At 43.2% G+C, this 27,798-nt stretch overlaps 1 protein-coding gene across 1 annotated transcript; it reads right to left on the reverse strand.

The window, feature by feature from the left end:
• Window positions 1–572: 572 nt before the first annotated feature.
• Window positions 573–17,924, reverse strand: LOC124798665 (putative beta-carotene-binding protein). The gene is made up of 6 exons (XM_047262165.1): window positions 17,809–17,924; window positions 13,862–13,984; window positions 6,023–6,173; window positions 4,903–5,039; window positions 2,940–3,092; window positions 573–908 (listed from the first exon to the last, which is right to left on the reverse strand). The coding sequence occupies exons 1-6, from the start codon at window positions 17,879–17,881 to the stop codon at window positions 709–711; spliced, it is 837 nt and encodes a 278-aa protein (XP_047118121.1). The 5' UTR covers window positions 17,882–17,924; the 3' UTR covers window positions 573–708.
• Window positions 17,925–27,798: the final 9,874 nt, after the last annotated feature.

The raw sequence follows: 27,798 nt of genomic DNA on the forward strand, positions 1-27,798 counted from the left end.
AGTCCTATTACGCGACCTTGTTCAAACTCAGTGAGGTGTTGATAATGGCGTCTTTGTCACCTTACAGGTACTCTTGACTATCATCAACTCACCACGCCCAATATCAAAAGTAACTAACGTTCAAGACCGTACGTCGTGTATTTAAAGTAAACATAATTTGCATCCTCACCGTGACGCTACTAGCGCCAGTCTTATGCGCTGGCGTGAAATCTGAACAGACATCATCTTTCAGATGTACAAACACGCCTACTAACTTTCGTTTGTGTCGCACAGCTCTTTCTTGGTGTTGCAGTTTTTTTGCCTTGAGTGCAGTTCAGAACGCTCCCAAGGCAAAGGTTTATAGACAGAGAAGTAAGCCGGCCGGTGTGGCCGAGCGGTTCTAGGCGCTTCAGTCTGGAACCGCGCGACCGCTCCAGTCGCAGGTTCGAATCCTGCCTTAGGCATTGATGTGTGCGATGTCCTTAGGTTAGTTAGGTTTCAGTAGTTCTAAGTTCTAGGGGACTGATGACCTAAGATGTTAAGTTCCACAGTGCTCAGAGCCATTTGAACCATTTTGAACAGAGAAGTAAATAATCACACTGATATAGGGTATTATAGTTTTTTATTTTTTGATTAAGTTGTTATACTCAAATATATATGACATTCGTTGATAATGATGTACGAAAATACTATTTGGCAACATTAAAAGGTTGCTTGGTAGCAACCGCGCTAGTAGTGCGGGTAGAAGGCCCTGTAGAAGCCGTCGATGGCCAGCGTCTTGGGGAAGAGCACGTCGAAGGGCACCGTGCTGAACACCTGCTGGGCGCGGCTGCGGTAGATGTCGGCCATCCACGCCTCCACGGGCGGCGCGATCAGCTTCTCCACCACGGGGGACGTCACCTCCGTGATGAACTTGCCCAGCGCCTCCACTGTGCAGAGCGGACACAAAGATTACGTCAGACTGAGCAAACGTCGCACCACGTTAGAGGGACTCGACATCGGAGTGTAACGGAACAAAATTAAGACTGTGTTATCGATAGACAAGTAATTTCAGAGTTGTGTTTACGTCCGTTACGTACAAGGTAATTCACCTTCAGAATCTGTCAAGCTATTGGTGGGGAGGGGACGTAAGGAAGCGAATGTGGTACATACCTAAAACAAGAACACGAGCTAAAGTGAAGTCTTGTGTATTAAAAGCTAATTTTGACAAAGAAAATGGCTGACAGAAGCATATATTTAGTATCTGATGGTCTCCATATTTGCCCTTCGCATCGTGAAATGGGAGAGGAATACTAGGTTCTGTTTTTTTCTTTTTTGTTCTTCCTTCTGCAAGAAGAGCGTCGCGTTTCAAAAACTTGCTGAACTTATGTTCCCTTTCCTTTTAAAACTGTCTTCTTAATAACACAGTATTTCTTTAACCCTATTATTGAAATGTGGTTTTTTGTTGTTACAAAAGTTTCTATGTATTTAATCTCTAGCTCTTCGCTTCATCTTACTCGAATGTAAGACGTACTTACCAGTACGGAACCCTTGGGTAAACTGCACATTTACTTAGTACGTTACTGAATTTAAGAATGAAATTGTATTCTTCAATGATACTGTGCAGGTAAGTACGTATTCAATTCAAAGAATATCAAACAACCCCGTACTCGAGTTAAAAAGTACCGAAAGGAAACTCCATACTGCCATACTTAAAACTGACAGTAATTCGATCTTGCTATCCAGTTCAAGTCCTATACTGTTTAGACCAACTGACCGACGCTTGTTAGGTACTGAACTCACATGGAAAATATTACGAATGGGCACCTTTACTGCAAACATTACTGTAGGAATCGACACGGAAATTTAGCTTCATGATACTACCAAGGAGCATTTAATAATATGGGTTGTTCTCACTCAGCAAAGTCATTAAACTGTGTGCTGGAACAGGTCTAGAACTTGCGACCTGGAACCATGTCTCCTCAATATCTTCTCTTCCAGGAGTTGCTAGTTCCGCAAGCCATACAGGAGCAACTCTCTGAATTTTTGAAGGCAGGAGAGGAGGTGCTGACGGAAGTAAAGCTGTGAGGGCAAGTCGTGAGTCGGGCTTGGATAGTAGAGCTGAGAGAGCAGTTGCTCGCGTATGGTAGATGTCCTAGTTTCGAGTCCCGGTGCGGCACACTGCTTTAATCTAACAGAAAGTTTCAAATCGGCGCGCACTCCACTGCAGTGAGAAATTTTTTCTCAAAATTATTATCATTTGAATGTGTAGTACTGAATTGTTTGGCATTTATAAGACTTGTGCTCTCGGAAGAAAGTAAAAGCACTTAATAATATGGGTTGTATACACACGAGAAGATTATTAAACTGTGCGCCGGACCGGTAGTCGAACTTGGAACCATTGCCATTTTCGAAAAGTGACATTTTGCTTCAGTTCAGGAGTTTCAACATGGGCTCTCAAAAGAAATTAATTGAACACCTTTCACAACAGTAAGTGACGAGATGTTTCGCTACATGTGCGGAATTAGTGGTACCTCTAGCTTCAGCTCGTCTTGAACCGAGGAAGGCATGTCACTAGAGAAAAACTCGATGCAGATCTTACTCCTTTTCCTTTTTAGAAAACGACTTACGTATCACTGCATAACAGCGACGGGCTGAGGTCTCTGTGGAGTCCCCATTGCCCTCATAGCTTACTTTCACACACCTCCTATTTACAGTAAGGTGGTCTATAAACGCTCTTGCTGGACGCCATCCGAACAAAATTTAGAGTGTTAGCCAAAAACTACTATCGGGCCTTGCTGTGTGTGGGTTCTCAGCTCTCCATCTGGATTGTTCTTCTAATCTTATCATCTAACACTACTGTGTTTTCTTATTTAAACGTATAATGGAGGCTGTTCCTAAAACTGCAGATACGCGTCGTTTTTGCGCAGTTGTGGCTCATCAGGTAATGTCAGTCAAGTGCAACAGATTTTGAGACTTACCAAATGGAGGGTAGTCTCCGTAGACACCGGTGAGCTTGTATGTGGTCGCTCCGTAGTCCAGCTTGCACTCGCCGCTGGTCAGCTGCAGGTAGGTGCGGCCGTCAGGGCCCGGCACGGGGTGGCCGGAGTAAATCATCTCCACGCCGGAGTCGACTGCGGACAGAGAATAACCCATCGTAAACAATTATCCAAAGACTTCAACGTCATTAACATCCTAAAATGTCGACTGGTAAGCTGCCAAGTGGATACTTAAACAACAGGTGGAAAAACAAGTCTCTTCTCGCCTTAAGTTACCCCCCCCCCCCCCCCCCCACTGCTAATCTCTCTCCACAACGTCATTCGTGTCTACTTATTTGAATTGCCTAAAAGAGAAATTACTATTACTGTTTACGAGGCATGTAAATTAAAGGTGCGAACGTGATGAAAAGTATCCGTGCACCTCTTAGTGGACATTAACATGGGGTGTGTTTGCACATCATCATGACTGACCTCCCTCAACTGTCTCATCAAGGGAAGGTAGTGATGTTGGACGATGCAGTCCGGAGGAAAGTCCACGTTCTAATTCATCCCAAAGACGTTTCACTGAGTTCAGGTCGGGACTCTGAGCAGGCCCGCTGTTTCAGAAACGATTTTGTCCACAAATAATTGCCTCACAGATTGAGTCATGCCGATACACTGTCATGCTGATACTAACAGTCAGTCCCCGAGCTGCTCCTCTACTGTACGCAGCACACTATGGTGTGAAATGTGTTCCTATTCTTCTGTATTTAGCGTTCTCTTAAGTGTCATAAGGGGACCACACCCAAGCCACAAGCAACATTCCCATTCAGTAACATCACTCTCTTCGCAGTGTGCTGTTGGGATTACATATCACAGCAGGTAACGTCTTCAGGCTTTCACCCTATCTAAACCCTTTCATCGGATTGCCACATAGTGCAGTGTGGGATTGTCACAGGATACTGTGACATTCTTTACTCCAAATCACTTGTTTCCAGTCACCCAATACTATATGGCGTTGCTCTTTGCACCGCCTTAAGCTTCGTCTGGCACTGACAACACAAATGTATGGCTTATGAGAAGCTGCCCGATCATTGTACCCCATTCTTTATAACTTCCTAAGCACAGTAGTTGTGCTAGCAAGTCTGTTGGTAGCACTTTTGAACTCATCAGTGATTGCATCCACCCTGCACAATGATCGACGGTCCCTGCCCGTCAATGCATAAAACCTTTCTGATCCGCTTCTAGGCGCTCAGTCCGGAACCGCGCGACTGCTACGGTCGCAGGTTCGAATCCTGCCTCGGGCATGGATGTGTGTGATGTCCTTAGGTTAGTTAGGTTTAAGTAGTTCTAAGTTCTAGGGGACTGATGACCACAGATGTTAAGTCCCATAGTGCTCAGAGCCATTTGAACCAACCTTTCTGATCTTCGTTTACCATTGATTATTCTTTTGCATTTCCAATTCACAATAAGATGGCCAACAGTATCTTACGGTATCTTTGGAATGGTTGAAACGTTCCCTATGGACTTGTTACTCAGGTGACACATTCATACACAGAGCACTCTTGACCGATCAATTCTGTTGTTACTGCTTCGCTACCTACAACACAATACTCCTCGCCTCCTTTTATATTGGCGGTTACACCTCTTGTCACATGTAGTGCTCAATTCCGCATTACACAGCGGTGTCCAGATGATATTAATCAGATAATGTAACTTTCAGATATATTGCCTTTACGCTTCTTAGTTTGGTACGGAAGATTGAAGACTACTGTGTTAATGTTGTAGGGAACATTCTTGTTCGTATTTCAATTCTTCTTCGAATTGTTCTCTTACTTCTTTCACAAATAAAATAGATGGTGGCGGAACCCTCCCTCACACTTTGTTTGCTTATTTTTTCCCTTCATTCCTACATCGTTATTACAAAGAACATTATTACAAATAATATGAAAGCTACAGTACTTACTTTCGACAAGCGTGAATCGTCCACTGCCCTTGTAGGGCACGCCAAAGACGTAGGCATCGATGGTATGGTCACCGTCGAAAATGAACTCGCCAGGAACGTGGGTCAGCACGCGAATGGTGACCGCATTTGTGTCCACGCTGCAGAAATACAAACAAGTGTTCTTTGCTCATTTCACCTAATTATCTAAAGCATAAGCAAGCTGAAACATCAAGATGGCAGAGTCATGTGAGTAGAATGCGATATCTTGGTTACGCTTAAGTTTTGTACTGTCTAAATTGTTTCCTAACATTATTGGATAATAATCATAATTGTGGATCAAGCAACTCTGATGCTTACTTTAGAAGTAGTAAAATGGGAAAATCAGTGAATGATTCAGAGAGCTATTTGTAAAAAAAACTGAGGAACGGAAAATATGGTCAGTTCTTGTTGAACATACTAGTTAGTTTTTTTGAGTGGATGAATATTGTAGGGCAGTATGTGCACGGAAGTGAGGGGATTTACGAAAAAACGCGTTGGAGGAGAAAGAAATAAGAGATGCTCTTAGTGAAAGTTAATATCTTATTGTAAAGCAGTAGTGCCATAAAAGTGAAGGAAAAGGAAATCTCACTTCATGAATGTAACATTTTCTGCTGATCTGTTGGATGAGACGACCTTGAAGCCTCTAATATAAATGGGTAACAGCAAATAATTTGATTAACTACTTGAGAGGAAGATGAAAGTGAGTGCCTGTTCATTTCGTGTAAACTCCAGTATAAAATGTCACATTAAACTAAGGCGGAACAGAATGCTTTATTTATTATTTACATAGTTTTGTATCACAGTTGCGTCTTTAATGGTGCGTGGTTTCGAACAATTGCGTTCATTTTCAAACCATTATCAGAATATGTAATATCTGAATATGACATAGTTCCAGTCGAGCATTCTAAATACTTTATCATACACTAGGTCAAATAACAAATTTTACATTAAAGTTTAAATATATGGCAGCTTAAGTGGAAAATGTCGCATTCATTTAATAAATTTATGGCTCTTGTAGCCACAATGAAGAAGAAGTGTGACACGCATGGAAGGTGTTACAGTTACAAGATCAACTTACAACAAAGGACGGACGGATACTCACTTGAGATCCTCTAGAACAGCGCGTCCGTGTCCCAGCATCCTGCTGTTCTTGAGTTCGAAGTTAATGGTGATGCCAGGCTGGTTCACGTTGAACACTAGCGGCGGCAGATTGTCCAGAGGGTCAATGGGCGACGCGCCGATGCTCGGTATACCTGGAAAGAGAGATGTGTTGGATACGTGACGTGAAAGAGGGTGTGTCTTGAGGAATAAACTTTCTTTAGGAAAGATTAAAGTGTGTCTCTATTGTTTTCTGAATCCTTTTCTTACGGCTTTGGTAGAAATTTTCATCGCTAGTGTGGGAGGTAAGGGAGGAAAAATTAGGATACATCGTTTTTGACCATCCGACTGTGTGCCAATATCATGTGTCTAATGCCAATCATCCCTGCAGCTCCTCGTGCAGTGAAGCTATGCGACAGTGTTGATGTTTCCGTCGAATTGGAACTTTAATCTCAATGCTAGGAGAGAGGGGTAGCCGTTGTGCCAGTAGCAAATTCCTTATAAGAACACAACCTATGTACTGCAACCAATCGCTACAGCCATCCACGCAAGGAACATACTAGTACACATACGACTCACTTCTAGACGTACACTGCTCTGTAAAACTTAAGGATAGATGAAGAAGCATAACATAATAACAACTCGGTGAAAATGAATGAAACTGCGGGAGCATGTGGCCAGAGGTCTCCTAGTCGTGTACAGAAATCTGAATGTCACTTGATGTGAAGTCAGCGTGCCTGTAGCGCCAAATGGGCTGGCCCTGCAACACGAGGCAACTGAAGGAACGGGAAAAGAAAAGAGGTGTCAATCAGCGAGCAGTTATGGTGTGTTGTGGTGGTGCTCTTCATTACAGCAAGGCCCGGAGACATCTGGTTGACATCTCACGGGGAAGAATGATTGGGAAACTGGAAGGAGGACGAAGTGTGACGGCTGCAGCCATAGAGTTTGGTATTGCTCACAGCATTGCTTCAGATGCATGGGCAGCGTTCCAATCCCAGGAACTGCTGCCCGAGGGAAAGTAGGTGGTCGACCAGGGTCAACTACAACAGCAGATGATCGCTACATAATGGAACAGGCAGAAAGAGAACCTACGTTCAGACAGTAATGTGCAATTGCAATCACATGTAACAGGACTGCACGGCACGTAATCTCATGCTCCACAGTGAATAGGGGTGGTCTCTCTGTACGAAGACCAGTACAGTGCGCTTCGTTGACACCCAGTCATTGGCAGCGCCGTTTGTGATGGTGCCAACAGCATAGGGACTGAACCAACAAGGAGTGTGATCGGATGAGAGCAGATTTGGTCGGACTAGAGATTCTGGAGGTACGTCCGTATGGCGACAGCTGGGAACACATAAAGCACCCATGAACACTGTCAAGCATAATGAGATTTTCACTCTGCAGCGGAGTGTGCGCTGATATGAAACTTCCTGGCAGATTAAAACTGTGTGCCGGATCGAGACTCAAACTCGGGACCTTTGCCTTTCGAGGGCAAGTGCTCTACCAAATGAGCTACCCAAGCACGACTCACGCGTCGTCCTCATAGCTTTACTTCTGGCAGAAAAGGTCCCGAGCTCGAGTCTCGGTCCGGCACACAGTTTTAATCTGCCAGGAAGTTTCATTGTCGAGCATGATCGTTTTGGTGGTCAGGGTGTTCTGGTGAGGGTAAGCATAGTATTGCATGAGCGCAATGGCCTCTAAATCTTTGAACATGGTGAGCTCACTGGTCGTGTTTCTGTAACACTGTACTCCTTTCCCATGTACGTCTTTTGGGTGTTGCGTCCGGCCCTGTCTTAAGCTATATGAACGGCAAAGCGCCAGCGCAATTAACTGCACAGGTGAAGAAGCTCATGGAACGAAACAAAATCGGAACAAAGGGAACGAAATCGACAGATGTAAAAGTAATATCCGGAGTACTACAGGGAAGTGTGATAGGATCGTTGCTGTTCACAGTATATATGAATGATCTAGTAGGAAGCGTCGGATGCTCTTTAAGGCTATTCGCAGATAATGCATTTGTCTATACCAAAGTAGCAACGTAGAATAAGAATTTGCAGAACGACCTGCAGATAACTGATGAATGGTGCAGGCTCTGGCAGTTGACACTGAACGTAAATAGGTTGGTTGTTTCGGGGAAGGAGACCAGACAGCGAGGTCATCGGTCTCATTGGATTAGGGAAGGACGGGGAAGGAAGTCGGCCGTGCCCTTTGAAAGGAACCATCCCGGCATTTGCCTGGAGCGAGAACGTAAATAGATGTATCACATTGCGCATACATAGGAAAAGAAATCCACTACTGTACAGCTACACTATTGATGACAAACAGCTGGAGGCAGTGTCTGCCGTAAAATATCTACGCGTAAGTATCCAGAGCGATCTTAAGTGGAACGACCACATAAAACAGATAATGGGAAAAGCAAATACCCTACTCAGATTCATCGGAAGATCTCTTAAGGAAATATAGCTCATTCACGAAAGAAGTGGCTGATAAGGCGCTTGTTCGCCCCATTCTTTAGTATAGTTCATCCACGTGGGATCTCTATCGGGTAGGACTGATAGAGGAGATAGAGAAGATCCAACGAAAAGCGGCGCGTTTCGTCACGGGATCGTTTAGCTGGCGAGAGAGCTTTACGGAGATACTAAACAAACTCCACTGGCTGACGTTACCAGAGAGGCGTTATGAATCACGGATAGATTTACTATTGAAATTTCGGGACAGCACTTTTCAGGAGGAGTTGGACAACATATTATTTCTTCCCACATACACCTCGCATATTGTCTTCCGACGCATTATTCGTGAGCGGAACAGGGTTGGAGGGATCAGGTAGTGGTACCGAAAGTGCTCTCCGCCACACACCATTAGGTGGCTTGCGGAGCATAATGTAGATGTAGATAAGAGAATGTTCGGCGAATGGGTTGGCCTACCCGTTTCTCCGCCTTAAATCGCACGGAGCACTTGTAGGATGCCTCGGGGAGACATATCGCAGCATGTCCACATGCACCAACGACCAGGCATCAGTTCTCAACCTCGCTGGTGGAGCAATGGTACACTGTACCACAGGTACTCCTTACCGATCTCGTGGCCTTGTTGCAGAGCACGTATTGTAGTCCGTGACGATCACACACCCTGTTAAGAACCATGACACGCATTTATTAATATCTAGCGGACCAGCATAATTCGTGGTGACTTCAGTGTGATTATTGTCATTGAATAAAAGTGTCACTTTTGTTGGTCTCATAGCGTATTTCCTGTAGTTACCTTCTGTATTATACTGTTGCAGTTCTTTCTATGTACTGTCCAAGTTCCATCGAGCTATGTTACTCGGCTGTGACACGTCATGCGAACTTTTCTTTCGTCTTAAGTTTTACACACCAGTGTATATTGCCTTCACTGCCGCGAACAGCGACGTTTTTGCATATTTAAGATACGACACACTTGACACGGAATTCAATAGTCACGAACTGTAGTCTACCATATCCTTGTCAGTGCCCGTTTACTGCTTCAGCAGTTTCGATACCACTGACAGTGTCCTTGATGAGAAACGAAGTAGTAGAGCGTATATGTGCAGGCGCTGAGGGTGACCTTCCTAGAGCTGTTGTCGGGAACGCAGACACTGGCCCCGTGCCAATGTTGTAGCTCCCGCTACAAGAGGTTGTGAACGTGTTTGCACACCAGCTGGGAGAGTAGTGCACTTGCTATCCAGTCATATCCACGTTACTATCCGTGTAAGATGTGCCGTTCTGTAGAACTGAAGCGGGCTCGCGAAACCAGTTGCGTTGTCAGCGACTCTCACTTTGAAACGACTCGGCTTTACGGTCCACGTGAAGAGCTGTGCTAACGTGCTCGCAACATTATCTGCGAAGTAACTGAGCGACACATGTAGCCAACTAATATTACTTTATCCAAGCTGGATCCTCTTGAACACCGTGCTTGTTCTCAATTAGCGAGTGCTTTCGACAACTTTTATTCGAATGTAGTTAGCATCGAGACGAAAATGTTCAATACATGTAGCTAGCACAGTTGACTTAAGTACACAATCACATTTTAAACTCACCACTCAAATTAAGTGAAGACAGAATTTCGCCAAGAGCGTACAAGTGCTAGACATTGCCTACCGATCTACTACGTCTGGACATCACATACGTCCCGTCAAAAAATGTTCTTGTCAGACAAATAAGAATGGCGAACATTTTTGAGAAGCAGCTTCATCGAGGGTTGACGCCAAGCGATATTGTCAAGTTGTGAGGTAGTGCTCTCGCATTCAGGACGAGTAGCGATCTATTTGGACGCCGAGATGTTTTTCCTTAATCACTTCCGGCAAATGCCGTAATAGTTCTTTCGAGAATATCTTGACTGGTTGCCTACCTCTTTCTTCTGCACCGATCCTGTCCTCCGAATCTAATTAGGCCTCATTGTAGCTAGTTAATCGTTCTACACTTCCGACTGCTGACAGTGTTGAACCTTGCCAGGAAATGTGTTCAGTGCGTTATTCTACCATATTTAGATGCTTAGTAGAGTTCCCGAAGAAATGAAGGGAATGTTGCTGATGTACACAAAGTAGTAATTGGTGAACACGGAGTGTTTTTATGTGTTTCTGTCTTATGCCCCCAAAACATAAAATGCAAAGTGAGGCAGTGCTGTTCTTGTAGGTGTCCACAATTCACGAGAAGGCAGTAGACATCACATCACGCGTCTTGGAAGAATAAATCGAAGGTTTTATGTCTTGGAGGGCAGATTAGTTGGTAGCACTAGGCGTTCCAGTAATATTTCCGAAGAAGGTGAAAAGGTGTCTGAAGAAGACTATGCCTCAGTTGCTCTCTAAAAATGCTTCTTTGTCAGGAAATGAATATTAGGGTAGTCACTCGCATACAGATTCGAGGAAAAGATCGAAAAAGCTTGAGAAGCGATACGAGTAGACCAAAGATGAAGTGTTCCTGGTACTGCCGCAACGTTACGAATCGAAGAGAAAGCGTTCGACGCATTTTAAGAGAAGATCTGAACATGAGAAACCTGATTGCCAAAACGGTACTGCAAAAGTTGTCTGTTGACCGAAAGGAAAGGATAAGAGTATAACTTTTTTTTCCGACAGTTTGGAACGAATTAATAATGAGTTCAATTTTTAAGAGTTTTGTTAGAATTAGCGATTTGTGCATATTTATGAAGGTCCCGTAAATACTGCTGATCACTATATTTCCCACGGCAGTACAAAATGGTGAGTCGTTCCATGTTCAGGAAAATGTTTCTTGTTGTCTTCAATATATAAGACATAGTATAAAAAAGGGAACACGTTGGTGAAAAGGTTAACAGAAAACGTTTGGAGAAATTGCGGGAACGTGGGAGAAAGGAAAGCCAGCAATTGCGGAAGAACGGGTTGGATTTTCGGGCCAACTCCTTAACACTGAAGCAATTTTAAGATTGTAAAAACAGCATGATACTTTAACATTTATCATTTCCATCTGATTGAACACCGTTAGATTTTCTCACACATGAAATCTGCATTAAAAGGCAAAACATGACGGGACATTTTCACAACTTTATGGCATACGACTTGATTTTTTTTAACCGTTCGGAGAGGGAATGTAGACATGATGCCTGCAACATCGAACCCCGATTATCTTGTATCACTCGTAGTATTCTGTATTACAGTTACCGCACAAATCGCGGAGGCGCTTGATGTCGTCGACCGCTTGACTGAAACTCCACCACTGCTTCAGTAATCACGAGCTACACTCCACTAGAGCATTCGACGTTTGAACTAACTGCTTGGATGCGGCTGGGTTTAAATATCTCGAGGAACCTCCTATACGCTTGATATGGTCCACTATGGCTTCCCATTGCACGTATGAACAATAGATTGAAAGAATGACGGTTTTGTGCTGCTGATCAATGTAGTCACCACCCAGCATAAGTTTAGGAAAGACGTTACAAAACTTTAAGTGCAGCGCAAATTATTTGGAAAGAAGGGAAAGCAACTCGAATAGCTCTACGAATGTCTTTCCATAGCCGTTAATTTGTCGGGTAGTAGCCCTTCACTAAAAACTCAAAAGTTCATAGAGAGCCATGTTTATGATGGCGTTATCGGTTACTATATTGGGACCCCAACTTATTAATATTCTCTCTGCGTTCCCTTGGGACATCGGAAAGCTATAAAGCAACGAAATTAATTACAAAGAGTTGAAGATACTTCGTATGAGTACAGTACTATAGACCACTAGTACTTGAAAGACACAACATTGCTTGCATCTACATATTAGACTATTTGTTTGCCACTCAAAGTTACAGCTGAGCTGCACAGTTCTGTTGGGGTTAGGCGTGTAACGAGAGATCAGAAATTTCAAAGAAACTGGAGAAAAGTATTTAAAGAAGCACTTAATACACAGTATGTGACTGTAAATATCCACTGCTCTGTTGATAGGTCACAAGCCGCATCTTAAAACAACACAACGAGCGACCAAAGAGGGTGAGGTTTGTTCAGAATCTTCGTGTACGCTATTGTTTAAATATCTAGAACTTCTTAGCAAGCTGCCCGGTATATGCATTTATTCATGGTCGGTTGGTTGATTTGGGGAGAGGACCAAACAGCGAGGTCATCGGTCCCGTCGGATTAGGGAAGGAAGTCGACCGTGCCCTTTCAAAGGAATCATCCCGACATTTGACAGAAGCGATTTAGGGAAATCACGGAAAACCTAAATAAGGATAGCCGGACGCGTGCTTGAACCGTCGTCCTCCCGAATGCGAGTCCAGTGTGCTAACCACTGCGCCACCTCGCTCGGATTTACTCGTGGGACTTGCGGTTACTCGTTTAATAGAAACTGCACTATTCATTCAGTGAACTCCAGAGAGATATTCAATTTGTACTGAGATAACGCTTTCTGAACTATTGTACAGAATATACTTTTCTGCAAGTTCCAATCTCAGTAGGATCCCGACAGCAGTGAAAAAGGCACTTACGGAAGTTTATAGCTTCACATTTTAATTAAAGGACGTTAACACTTCACAACCCATTTATTCTCGTCAGTAAGTCTTCACAGGCGTTGAAAGTATTTCACAACAGAGGCCTCGTGTCAATACACTATTTGAAAGATATTCTTTTCGTGTGTTTATCAACGTTCGTTTGTTTCCTTGGTTCAGTGGATGTGAAAGCCTAATCCTAGGAACATTTAGTTTAGAAATGTTTGCTAATGTAAAAAATGCCGATTTGCAATGGGGCTCTGATTCCATGTTAAACTAAAGGTGTTTCTATAACTGGATGGCTGGATAAATCAATTCAGAGGATGGCAAGGGAATACCCACTTAAGTAAAACCAGGCCTAATAATAGACTGTCGTGTTCAAACCAACCTTTCCACCGATGGCAGCTTTACACTTAAGTAGAGTGTATGTAATGGCTCGAACCATTATCATTTAGCCTTAGTTATTATGGGTCCTCGAATACTGAGAGGAAGAAATAAACAAAATAAATGAAAACGTTACCCTCCAGAGAACGGAAGTATAAATATACGAGGTACTGCTCTACGGCATCATTATTGGAAAATGAGCATCAAAAGTAATTCATGTGTTAGCACCGTCTGGCGGTCTCGTTCACAGCAGGAAAAAAAGAAGAAGTTATAGCAAGAAAAGGACTGGAGAAACAGATACTTGGGCAGAGTGAGAGTCAGACAGAAAGACATTGGACACGGGAAGGTTTCCCTATGCCACCTCCATTAGGACCTTGCCCTGTACGGCGGTGCGGGTCTCCCAAATCGTTCCCCTACGCTCTGTCAAGGAGCATGGGACTTCATTTCCATTTCCAAAACTAGAGTTACGCTGCTCGCGATAACTCTTGTATTTGCTGGTGAGACTTACCATGCGCCAGCATTGGTATGGCCTGCTGCAGGGCGTTCTTGCGACAGATGGCCACATCGGGTTGGTCATCGGCGCACACCTTGACGCCCAGCGCTGAAGCCGGCGCTGAAAGAGCCGCCGGCGCTGAAAAAGACACTTCGTTCAGGAGTCGAAACAAATCAGTAGAGGTATTTGTAAGAAACGCAGTAAATGTGTGTCGTGTGGCAGCTGTGCGCTGTTGACCACGGTTCTTAGACAAATATGTGTATTTTTGACAGTTTCACTCTCAGATGAAAAATATGAGGATTTGTGATTCTTCAGTTTCTCCCCGTGTATTTGTTGCTCGAACAGTCCATGGGTATACTGCCGGTTCATAGTGTCCAATGGGCACAATATTTCGGCGATCAGACTTGTCGCCATCGTCAGGTGCGCTGACGAACTGAGCTCCTCAGGAACCGGCAGTATACCCGTGGGCTTTTCGAGCAATATGAGGATTATTTTACTCTCCATCGGATGCACAGTCTATGAAAAATTTGCTGAGAACGTGTTAAGTGCCTGAAGTGTCCACTGAGAAATTTAAGTGCAACTTTGACGTATTAAAGAATTTCAGAATCGTATGACGGTTTGTAGTATTACTAATTTCTTAAAGTTATTTTGTCTCTACGATTTTTCACATCGTAAATTTTCTTAATGTTTGAACTAATGTTGGATAAAGGAAGGGAAATAGCTCACGAATAACGTGAACTAAAATTAAGATGAAAACTGGATAGTTGACGATAGTCCGCATTTTTTTCTAAGTATGCAAGTTAGCAATTGCATAACTACTTTACATTAGGAAGACACCCGACAAAATGTATTCTGAAACACAACTTTCTGTAAAACGTTTACCACGTTACGCTGTAGAGAATCACGTAAAGGAGATTGGAATTTAGATTTTTTTGCTGCTATCAATCGTGACCATAATTTTATGCTTCGACCATTTTAAGTTTGTAACGAATCTTCCGTGGGGACGATCGAGTATATTGTCATGTAGATAACACTAGTTTAGCGAGATGAATGATGAGATACATTCAGCAGGTTTTTATCTTTATGCTGCTCCTACATGCCAGATTTTTATTCCCAACCGATGCTACTGAATATGACTGATTTTCTACGTTATCAGTTATCATGTTAGGCGTCTTATGTCAACACGACAAATTTTGATATAGATGTATATGTGACGCATGTACTGTAGGGTAGTTATCCGAAGCTAGTACGAGTAGCGCCGAGCAGTTACTTTATGGATATAGATCACAAGCTGGAATGAAGATAAAGTTTTCTGAACAATAATTACGGTGTACAGTGACGTATGGTGAACATCACTGCTCTCACATGAGGTTTCTTTTCTTTTTTTTAAATAAACTGGCATTTGACTTGTACGCCATACAGCCAGTTCCGAAGTCAGCCATCTTTGTGTTTCTGTATCGCACAGTATTTTAGTAGCATTTTGCGTGCTTGCGTTTCTACCTACTGGATCTGTGTAGGAGGCACATAGTAACGGAACTTTTAAAACACATAGGCATGCTCCAGGCGGTTACGGAACAGCGACCTCCAGTTTACGGGACCTCGACGTGGACCGGACACCACAGAGGCCGGTTAGAAAGGTTAATGTAGCACAATCGCAGATTTAAAGCATGAAGTGTGACAGGTGTCGTCAACTAATAGTAAATGTGAAACCAATTACACCATCAGCACGTGCGTAATCGGTTACACACACAGCTATTTCCATTGGAAATTATTCAGTCTTAATGCATAACACAGACTGATTAACTGTTTATTGATATTGAGATTAAAATGTATTATTTACCATGTCTGTCAGTGCATATTCATTTACACTTACAGATCCAGAAAGAGCTGACAACCCGCAACAGTCTCCTCACATTTAGTACTCTCTGTTTTCGTCACTGTTGCCAGAACAAGCACGGCGCGCATTTATTTCTATTCCTCGCGTATTTAGTTCGCTTTCCATGACCTAAGCGCCTTAAAAATATAGTTGTTAATACTAAAACTCATACTGTCTCATTTACATCGCTTTTAATAAAAGGAAACCATTGTACTATTTAAAAGGTGAGTCAGATGTTGTGGGCTTAAGTATGGGGTTTTGTCACACCTAACAGAAATTATTAATCTAAAGAGAGAGAAAGAATAGGATTGTACTTGAGGGAAGTAAGAAATAGTATACTTGGACAGTGATTAGCACTATGGTTGCATCAGCTGAAGACAAGCGTATTTCGTGTGATCCTGTCTGAAAACGGCTGCTAGCACAGACAAAACACTTGACAAAGTACAGAGAGAAAAACAGAATGTGTAGATGCAGCTGAAAGTCTGTAGACTAAAACACGTTACCCAGCATTTTAGGTAAGCACGTATTTCTCAATTGTGGGCAAATTTGACGATTTTTCGATTCTGCAAGCCTGAAGGTATTATCTGTCACATTCTAAAAGACGACACTTACTGTAACTATAACAATATTAACAGAAAACGTTTTTATGCATCACACTACTGACGGAAGTGATACTTGTGTAAGTAGAAATCGAAGAAGGAACAAGAATTTGAAATGAAGAGAAACAAATACATCGGACGATAGGGATACGTGTAGATAACGTAGAGAATTTAGAAAACAACAGAACAGAAGTTTTCTGGATGATTTTAGTAGGACGAGAAATTTCTTGATTGTGCATGAATAAGAGAACGGATACTACTCGTACATGGAAATGGTGAAGTGCTGGAATTTAAGAAATAAGATTAAGTAGTATATAAATTGTGCATTATCTGGGAATTTTGTTCTCTAAATGATTGTCAAGCCTTTGAATGTAAACTGTGGTGTCAGTTGAAAGCTGAGAGTTGTACTTAATTTTAATAACCTTATTTGTGTACGTCCCTCCCGTTTAACCACCATACGACGATCGGGAGCGTCAGACCCTTTGGCACTTGGTAACAACATTAGGATGCTGATGTTAAGTTGCTAAACAGATCTTTGTATATTGTACTCTTTATTGCTATGGAAGTTCTGCAACTTGTCGCTTTTTGCAGACGAATCTACTATCTTAATAACACTATTAACACTAAACTTGTTTGTTAAATTTCGCGCCTCAAATATGCCAAGTCGTATAGAGATGTGTATTGCATCACTCGGTTTGTTAACATACCGATGTAAAATACTGTATCTTTGGTTTATTAGATAGAACTAACTGTAACTATGAAAGTGAGCACATATAGTGTCCAGGAATGTGCCAATAGAGTCAACGAGAACCGTTACTCATGTTACCGCTGTCGGAACTGCCTTGACAGCTGCTAATAGTCGAATAAACTACGGCATGTTGTTAGCACCTTTGAGTACGAATTTTAGTCTGGCCCACATATATTATAGTATGTTAATAAGCCAAACATAAACTTCCTGTATTTGTGATCTGTAGACAAAACTTGAGAATGGCCTATGAGACTGAAATCGGCCAATCGTGAGAAACATAACGAGGTAAATACTTGCATGTCTGAAGCAACATTGAACCGTACTTCTTAATAACAGAGGTACTGCTATTTCGTATTTATACAGCAATACCAGTCCTCGATTCTCAATAAATTTGTCCTTACCGGACGGAAATATAAGTACTGTACGAGTGCAGGTTGTGGTTCATGGACGACGATTATCGAATTTTGGGTCTGATTGTGATTCGCGCACTGATAGCTGAAGCGGTTGAGGCGATCGCTCGCGTTAAGTTCTCTGTAGTCTAGTATACAGCCTATGGTGGTTCATATTAGCAATTGCGGATACATATCCTTTAAGAACTTTTGTGTCCACTGACGGTGAAGGCAGTACCGTCTAATAATTGGTGTTTTCTGGTGGAAAGCGATGTTGAGGGAATATCGTTCCTACCAAAGGAGCCCCTGAGTGATACGCTGCGCCGACGCTGGTTCCCGCGGGGACTTACCAAAGTAGGCGCCGGCGTCCACCGCGGCGGCGATGGAGGCGGCGACGAGTGCGACGATGGTGGCGGTCCTCATGTTGTTGGCTGCTCTGCAGGCAAGCTGCCTGGTCCTCGGCCGGACCGCCATTTATACACGAGCAGCCCGCCTTCCCCCCAGTCACGGTTAACAGGCTACAGCCGCTGCTTTCGCAACATTGGCCGGCAGGTAGTCCCTGAACGGCACACACAACAGCCTGCGCCAATAGCAGGCCGCCGCCGGTTGGGGGTAGTGTGAGACAGGTGTATGTCTGCGCGTGTGTGTGTGTTGCCGTGTTCGTGTGTGGGTCGGCACGTGCGTGCGTACGTGTGTCCTCCAGATATTGGCGAAACTTCGCAGCTACAAGAACAACTATGGTCCACCTTGAAAGTTCATCGTGAGGCTGGTGTCGTTTTTATCCAAAGCGGATATATACATATCTCAGCGAGAAAGTTCTAAGGACAATCTATTTCTACGACTCAAAGCTGTCTAGAACTATGAAAATGTTGAAATGTGTGTGAAATCTTATGGGACTTAACTGCTAAGGTCATCAGTCCCTAAGCTTACACATTACTTAACCTAAATTATCCTAAGGACAAACACACACACCCATGCTCGAGGGAGGACTCGAACCTCCGCCGGGACCATGACGTTAGGAAACAAGACACTTGAAGCTTACACATTACTTAACCTAAATTATCCTAAGGACAAACACACACACCCATGCTCGAGGGAGGACTCGAACCTCCGCCGGGACCATGACGTTAGGAAACAAGACACTTGAAGTAGTAAATGATTTTTGTTATTTGGGCGGCAATATAACTAATAAAGACCGAAGTAGAGAGGATATAAAATGTAGACTGGCACTGGTAAGAAAAGCGCTTCTGAAGAAGATAAATTTGTTAACATCGAATGTAGTTCTTTCTGAAGGCATTTATGTGCAGTGTAGCCACGTACAAAGTGAAACATGGACAATAAACCGTTTAGGCAACAAGAGAAAAATGACTCTGAGCACTATGGGACTTAACATCTGTGGTCATCAGTCCCCTAGAACTTAGAACTACTTAAACCTAACTAACCTAAGGACATCACACACATCCATGCCCGAGGCAGGATTCGAACCTGCGACCGTAGCGGTCGCGCGGTTCCGGACTGAAGCGCCTAGAACCGCTCGCCCACTGCGGGCGGCGCAACAAGAGGATTGAGCCTCTTGAATTATGGTGCTACAGAAGAATGCTGAAGAATAGATGGGTAGATCATGCAACTAATGAGGAGGTACTGAACAAAACTGGGTAGAAAAGAAATTTGAGACATAACCTGACAAGAAGAAGCGATCGGTTGATAGGATGCATTCTGAGACATCAAATGATCACCTGTTTAGTAATGGAGGGAAGTGTGGAGGGGTAAAAATCGTAGGGGGAGACCAAGAGACGAGTACAGTAAGCAGGGTCAAATGGATTTCGGTTTCAGTAGATACTCGGAGATGAAGAGGCTTGCACAGGATAGAGTAGCATGGAGAGCAGCAACAAACGTGTCTTCGGACTGAAGACCACAAGTCATTACCCCATATTATGTTTCCATGACTTTTAGACTCGTATTATTGATACCATGTAATGAAAATCTAAACATGTGTCTTCCTAATCATTATTTAGAATCTCATCTTTGTGACCAGTGTTAGTGGATCTTCATATGTGGACATTCTAAGGAGGTCTCTCTTTTCTTTTCCTCACTGTAACTTATCAAGTGTAGATATGTTTCGTGAAAATGACTGTGTGGAGTGCTTGTGCAGTGTAATGTGTTGTTTGTGTATGGTGTCATAGAAGATTATGGAAGGAAAAGACAGGGAGAAGGCGGGGACTATCTGTCAGCCAGTAATGTACTCCTCTCTAATGGTACAAAGGAATTCTAGGAGCGAAGTATCCCAGACTATGGAATTAATAACATAAACGATATGAGGGAGTCGCATTTAATGAAACTGGACACTGGGTAATAGTTTGCTAGAACTGTAAACTATCACCTCTCCTCCATCGAACATTTCATGATATTTCTCCACCAACAAATGGTTCAAATGGTTCAAATGGCTCTGAGCACTATGAGACTTAACTTCTGAGATCATCAGTCCCCTAGAACTTAGAACTACTTAAGCCATCTAACCTAAGGACATCACACACATCCATGCCCGAGGCAGGATTTGAACCTGCGACCGTAGCGGTCGCGCAGTTCCAGACAGTAGCGCCTAGAACCGCTCGGCCACCCCGGCCGGCTCTTCACCAACAGTATTCGAAACGGTTGCTTGGTACATAATGGACATGGACTGTCAGTTTTAGGGATCTCGGATAAACTGCACACTCGTTACAAATGGTACGTGATCAGTTTCACGCTATTTGGAATTTATGATTCTCTCCTCTTCCTCTACATGGTAAAATATGCACTGAAGAGCCAAAGAAACTGGTACACCTGTATATCGTGTATGGGCTTCACGAGCAGAAGTGCCACAATGCCACGTGGCATGGAACCGAATAAAGTCTGAAGTAGTGATGCAGGGAATTGACGTCATGAATCCTGCAGGGCTGTCCATAAATCCGTAAGCAGATTACAACAGCACGATCCAAGGCATAGCAGATATGCTCAATAATGTTCATGTTTGAGGAGTTTGGTCATAGCGGAAGCGTTTAAACTCAGAAGAGTGTTCCTGGAGTCGCTCTGTAGCAACTCTGAACGTGTGGGGTGTCGTATTGTCCTGTTGGGAATTTTTCAAGTCGGTCGGAATGCACAATGGACATGAATGGATGCAGGTGGTCAAAAAGGATGCTTATGTGTACCTGTAACTGTCAGAGTCGTATCTAGACGCATCAGGGGTCCCATATCACTTCAAATGCACGCGCCCCACACCATTATAGAGCCTCCACCGGCTTGAACGGTCCCTGCTGACATGCAGGGTCCATGGATACATGAGGTTGTCCCCATACGCTCGATACAATTTGAAACGAGAGTCGTCCGCCTAGTAAACATGTTTCCAGTCAACAACAGTCGAATGTCGGTGTTCACGGGCCCACGCGAAGCATAAAGGTTCGTATCGTGCAGTCATTAAGGGTACAGGAGTGGGCCTTTGGCTCCGAAAGCCCTTATCGATGATGTTTCGTTGAATGGTTCGCACGATGGCATTTGTTGATGGCCCAGTACCGAAATCTGCAGCAATTTGCGGAAGGGATGCACTTCTATCACGTTGAACGATTCTCTTCAGTTGCCGGTGGTCCCATTTTTGTAGGATCTTTTCCGGCAGCAGCAATGTTGGAGATTTGATGTTTTATTGGATTCCTGATATTCACGGCATACTCGTGAAATTGTCGTATGGGAAAATCCCACTTCATCGCTACCTCGGAGATGCTGTGTCCCATAGCTCGTATGTCGACTATAACACCATGGTCAAACTCACTTAAATCCTTATAACCTGCCACTGTAGCAGCAGTAGTCGAACTCACAACTGCGCCAGACATTTTTTGTCTTATATAGGCAGCGCCGTATTCTGCCTATTTAAATATCTCTGTATTTGATTATAAATGCCTGTACCAGTTTCTTTGGCGCTTCAGTGTAGGTACAAGTAGTCCTCGTGTGCTTCTTTACTAGTACAAAAATATTGTGATTCTTCTGATATGTAATGAATACCATGCAGAAGATTTGATTGTGGTATTATTAATCCTCATCTCTGTCTAAATGTATGGCAATCACAATGTTCGTGTCTATGAAGAAGTCTCATGTTTTAGATTAAGTACATTCACCCACCACCTGCCACACTAGTATTGGGGCAAGGCGTTTTGTGTGCCACTTTCCATTATTGCCAGATGTATCCAATATGGTGGCGACGACGTCATCCAAGAATGTAGACTTGGCAACAGTGCATGACATCATGGCGGCTGTGATGTCATCCAAGATGGCGGATTTTGACGGGAAGATAGGTCAATTGGGCTGCCTCTACTAACCTAACCCCCCTCCCCTTCCCTCTGCCAGAAAAATGGCGGGAAGTTCAAATTCCAACAGGATAATGCATCACACAATGGTTATCTCTACTAACGTATGAAAATCGCAGGAAGATAGGTCACTTGCGCTGCCTCCACTAACCTAAGTTATCTGACCGCCACCTCTTCCTAGGAACTGGCACCAAGTTTGAATTTTGGTGGCAAAGAAAGGTGGGCTACTTCCACTAATCTAAGTCACCCGACCGCCACCTCTTTCTAGGGATTCATGGGATGAGGACACAGCCTATGCTGGGCTGCCGGAGAGAGGAAGGATGTGCTTTATTTATTTTATAACAATTTATTTAGGGATGGATTTTGAGAGATAGTATATTTATTACACTGATACAAAACACATGCTCTGACATGCTTGGGGTCATGTGACACAGACTACAGAACTGCAAACCACCAAAAGACTTTGCAAACATGCTTGCTAATCGTCAACTGTCGAAATCGTGCACCAGTCTTTGTTCAAACAATATGAGGCACTACAGCCATCCAGTGTGTTTGCCACGAGGCCCAGAGCCCACCTGACCTAGTACACAGTACCACCACCAGAGGGCACTGTCATCCCTCCTGTGACATAATCCATTATGGTGGTCTGGAGGGGTAAAATGGCGCGAAAATGACTCAACCTGCACTGAGCTGTTGCAGAGAGTAAAGAAGGAATGTACTTTATTTATTTTGGAACACTATATTTAGGGATGGAGTATATTTATCACACTGATACAGAACATACGCTGTAACATGCTTGGGCTCATGCCACACAGCCCACAGACATGTAAACTACTCCTCAATAACGCTCTGCCAACACGCAAAAAACTCCTACATTATCGAAATAATTTCAGTACAGACATGCAATCTCAATCTAAATAATGCAGTACACAGATGTGCAGACACGAAATCAACTTGTAAACTGTCCAAATAGCGCATAGCACAGCCCACAGACCTGCTCGCAAAATAGTGCAACAGACACACAATCAACATACACAAGCACCATCTGCCATTCCCTGTCCAGTAGACTGCACAGGAGGCTACCTGCAGACCTGTGAGGTGACATGGCCGTCAGCTGTCAAACCACACACAGATGCCCTCAAGCATGAGGCGGCACCATCCCATTCATACTTGGTACCTGAGAAATTCCTCTCGAAATACGTGTTCACCTAGGCACCATTGCTGATGCGACCAGATGGGAGCACAGACACAGTCATGACCCACCGCCAGACACAAGCCAGCACGACCCATTGCTCTCACACTGCTGCAAGTGAAAGTTGGTTCTATTTTCGAGTATACAGTCAGTGTTATACTGACGTCACAGAACTCCAAGGCGCTCTCACGCCACTCCCATATGTGAGACACCTCTGGGCAGCAAGTGTGTTTACTGTTGATGACAGTGTAGTACAGTGTGCATTGTTCCTAGCTGGACATGTGAGCTGCATCTAACTGTGCTTAACTGCCCAGCATCATAGACGCAACACCGTCTGTCTGTCTATTGATGTACCAGTGATACATGCGACTTGACTACTGCATTTGACACTTTTCAGGAAGACAGAGAACCATCCGCCTCGAAATTTGCATGCAGCTGTGTTAAAGGCTAACAGAGAGTGGATGGGGTGATTGATTGGGATGGAGCTGTATTAAAGTACGATTTAATGGTAGACTGATGATGGACTCTAGGGAGGGGGCAGTTACTGCAGGTCAATTTTTCCACTGTTCTGTCAGAATGCATCAGTCGTGTGACATAGCTTGCATTCGACTAATATACAGCCACATGTTTTGTAAGTGGTTTATAGCACTGTCTACTTGCGATCGTTAACAGTAAACCTGTCGGTCTCACAGGACTTCCATCCCATGTGTGATGAAACGTGACACATTCCTCTAAACAAATTATGATTTATGCGATGTACTCCATCCCTCTGTCGCATCTTGGGTGCAAAATCAAGACTTCAGCTTCATAACTAAGTTTGTGACAGGTGCTTGTGAGGCATTGCAATCCCCGTGTATACATTTGCCTGACAAATATGCTTTTTACAGGGTTAGTGATGGAATAACTTGTGATTTTCACATGTCAGACGCTGCTGCTAGACATTTATCTGTTTCCTTGTAAGAGGTATTTGCTGTTACTAACAATCATTTTATATAGGGCTTATGCATGCATAGCATGATTTCCGAACAGTGATCGGATGTGAACAGTGGGCACTATACTCGTAATACAAGGAGCCCATATTTTAAGGAAGTAGTTTCTTCGTTTTACAGTTCGATAACATAGCTTATCGTAGAGAAACCAGGAAGAAGGATGTGTGTGATCAACTTGAAACATATTTCATACATTGGAATATTAACAGTGCAGGTTGGAAACGCAAGCTATCTAGCAATATAGTCCATTTTAAGTGGGGAAAGTTGTAGCCTTAGGAGTGCGTGTGTTTATGTTCTCTCTTACCAATACCTTCCAGCTACTGATCCTAGACTCTAGAACAATACTTTAGAGGTGATAGCTTGGTTGATTCACATAAAAATGCATTGAACTCCATCTGTCTGGAGCTCCATCGTGCATAAAAATCATTAGATTGTTGTTCTTCTTAACCGTCTGCTATTACATTACAACACTTCGAAATCTCTTATTATACATCGATAAGGAGTACTAACCTCCTTGACATGGGTGCATCTCGAGAAATCTTGTGCACTTAGATGGGGAGGACTCGGAAAGCTCCATTCATTCACGCGACGTGGAATGTAGTGGTCTTCTTCTGGTAGGTTGCAGATTAAATCGGTAACGGTGTTGCATGGCTGGTTGGTCAATGACAGTGTGAGGAGGATCTTTCACTCTGTAATTTTACCCTAAGACAGCGAGAATGCTCTGTGACTCCCATACGCAGAGAGATTGATCATAAATTAAGCACGGTGCTCAAGGTGTTAGAAATATGAAGAGGATTGTCTGATATACTTTGATTGTGTATGTGTTCAAGAATTACCAATGAATGGTCGTACTGCGCAGTCATATATCCACGTTTGCAATGATACTCGCAAAGTCGAGAAGGAGTGGTTTAGCTATAATACTGAAACTGGGAAACATGGGGTCACATCATTGGTCGGTGTTGAAATTACTGTAAAATTGCTAAAATTGTTTGCACTATCAACTGTGACGCTTCTAATTAGGGTACATCGATGGTGCCTTTTCCATCCCATCTGTGCACTGGCATACTGTTGGTTACCACATAATGATTGACTGATATCGGTTCTTTGAGTTGGAGAAAGAGTTTTGGCGGATGGACAGCACCTTCCGGGATGGATAGCACTGAAACAGTAATTGTGTACATGATTGCAATACGATGAATCAGTCGAAATGGAACGTAGAGTCATCAGATATTCCATGACTATGTCAGATGAGCTTAAATGTAGTTTGGAGACCTAGGCCAAAGCTGTATAACTCTTTTTCTTATGTTGTAACTGTATTTTATTTAAAATCATCCAACATGTGTCGTGTGTTATGGTAGGTGCAGTAACAAAATGATTTACACTGTGCGATGTCTAGTTTTCTGCGAGAGGCCGTGGATCAGAGCGTCTTAATGTCAGTTTAGGACCTGGCACAGGCATTGAAGTCATGGCAGAAAAACAAAATGTATGGCAGTGGCAGTGTACAAAGTGTGTTAGAAAACAATGTTTCAAACAACGACACAGGGTCACAGGGAGCATCTCTTGTGAGTTACAGTATAGTCTGTGTGATATGGTCATCATCCTACAGTACAGGTGATGAAACCTTAAACTGCCCTCTGAAATGGATCAAAAGATGTATATTTAATAGGATCACCCCACGTAGGAAGCAGCAGCAGTCTGACAGGTAAATTCGATGATGGATAGGGCGTCCCATCAGGAATGCTAGGAGGAATGCTATTCTGGGAAGCATTGTGACAACTCTCTCTCTGTGCCAGATTCACATCGCAGCCATGCGTCTTCCCGCCTGCAATGATGCCTAGGTGAGTTCTATATTGGATGAAGTCAGTGTTGCATTTATAGTTCATAATTTGTCTCTGTTGGATGGTACAGAATAACGATGACAGCATGTTGGGCTGATAGATGTTAATGAACACAGATCTGCTTCGGACAGTAGTACCACACTGCACGCATTTCCACAAAATGGTCAAAACACAGTCCTGTTGCACTAACTCAGATCGTTCTATTTCTACATGGGTTGCAGAAGGTAATAGATATGCCTGCTCAGTTCTGAATTAAATTGGAATGATCACATGCGCTAAGCTGTAGAAATTGGATCAGTTTCAAGATGTGTAGGGGCTGACTAAACCCAAATTGGAATTTTACTTAGCAGACGTGTTCGAGAATGGTGTCTCGTTTCGAGATATGAGAGTGCCAGAAACATGATTCACTTGCGGGTGTGATCCAACGCTGGTATGTGGTTGAATGGAAAGACTTGATTCCAATTTATGGACACCATTTCTAGCAGATGGTGTAATACTAGAGATCTGAAAAGTTAGTGTACATTTTCTTGCAGCCTCAATCAGCACATCATCTGCTACTACTGTTTGTGATCTGTCTCATTCACCTCATCACCTATAACTCAGTGGATATATTGCAGAACTTCCGACATGGTATAGAGTCAGAATACGTTACAAGTACTATAGAAATATCTAGCTGGGGAAGCGTGAGGGAGTCGAAAATACCACTTACATACCATGTCCCTTAGCTGAATCACTTTCTAAATTCAGTGATTTTATCATGAAGTTGCATCGTGAGCTACATGTAAGGGGAGTGCTGGTCTCATAATATACACTCCAGCGATCACCATCTTGGTATTTGTCCGGATAGAAAAACCACCTCATTCAGAGGTAATGTCATATCTCGATTTATAAAGCCAGTATAGCTTTTATCATGTACACTTGTGTGCACCTGTAGAACCATGACCGTAATATACAGTAGTTGTTGCGGTCGGTTTTTTTAACATCTGGCCAAATATGTCTCTCTTTCTAAGATGCAGTGGTAGCACTCGCAAGAAAAACTTATGAGACGTGTCCAGCCATCCCTGATTTTCTCTCAGTATTATTTCGTATTGTAAGCAATCAGTTATTGATGAAGTATTGTGCTTAGTAGTAGTAGGGACTGCGTGATAGATTCACCTTGAGCATCAGGCTTATAAAGAATGTACTTGTGTTCCAAGGAGTATGTGAAGTCATAAGAATGGGTATGGATATTTCTATTTCCAGAGCCACAGACATCAGCATTTCCAATACTTTGCTCATTGTCGAGTGTCATTCAACTGAGAACGCAATGGTAACATTTAGTTGTAAGTACAGGGATAAAATATATATGTGAACGATTTCTTAGGAAGATGATTCTGTCTATGTGTGCTCGGTATGCACTGCAGGTGACGTGAATGATTCACGTTTCCCATTAACAGAGGCAGCCATCCGAATGCAGACGCCTGTTGCAATGCAGGCATGTAGATGAATTAACTTTGCTGTCTGCTCGACGGCAGAACAGTGAACTATTACTTAGTAGGTGTTGGAAAGCTTTCATGGTCGCATGGAAATTTGAGAAGATTGAATATGGAGGTGTGTTTGCACTGGACCGTTATTCCATACCATGTAAATTGTTTGATTGACTGCTTCTGCATATTTCGAGCCTTTAGTTAGTTGAGGGAACATCGATTGTGGTGTGTGCGTCTAGCAGATGAAAGAGATGTTTGCTTGTTCTCTGTACATGAGAAACACCTTAGTTGACTTTGCAAATTATAGGTATGACTTGGAATCTGTTACACCACCAACATCGATATTCGGGAGTGGAAATATCATTTTCCTCTGTTTGTTTCGAGTTCTCCTGCAAAGGTCTTCGCAGACAGGATAAGTGCTAAAGTTTTGGGTTTCAAGAGAAATAATTTCCAGTCTATATCTTCATAATTACGTTGTGCGAGCGATCGGTAGGCTACTGCTGTGTGCAAACCATGTGAAAATA

Source organism: Schistocerca piceifrons, chromosome 5 (assembly GCF_021461385.2).
Source record: "Schistocerca piceifrons isolate TAMUIC-IGC-003096 chromosome 5, iqSchPice1.1, whole genome shotgun sequence".
NCBI lineage: Eukaryota > Metazoa > Arthropoda > Insecta > Orthoptera > Acrididae > Schistocerca > Schistocerca piceifrons.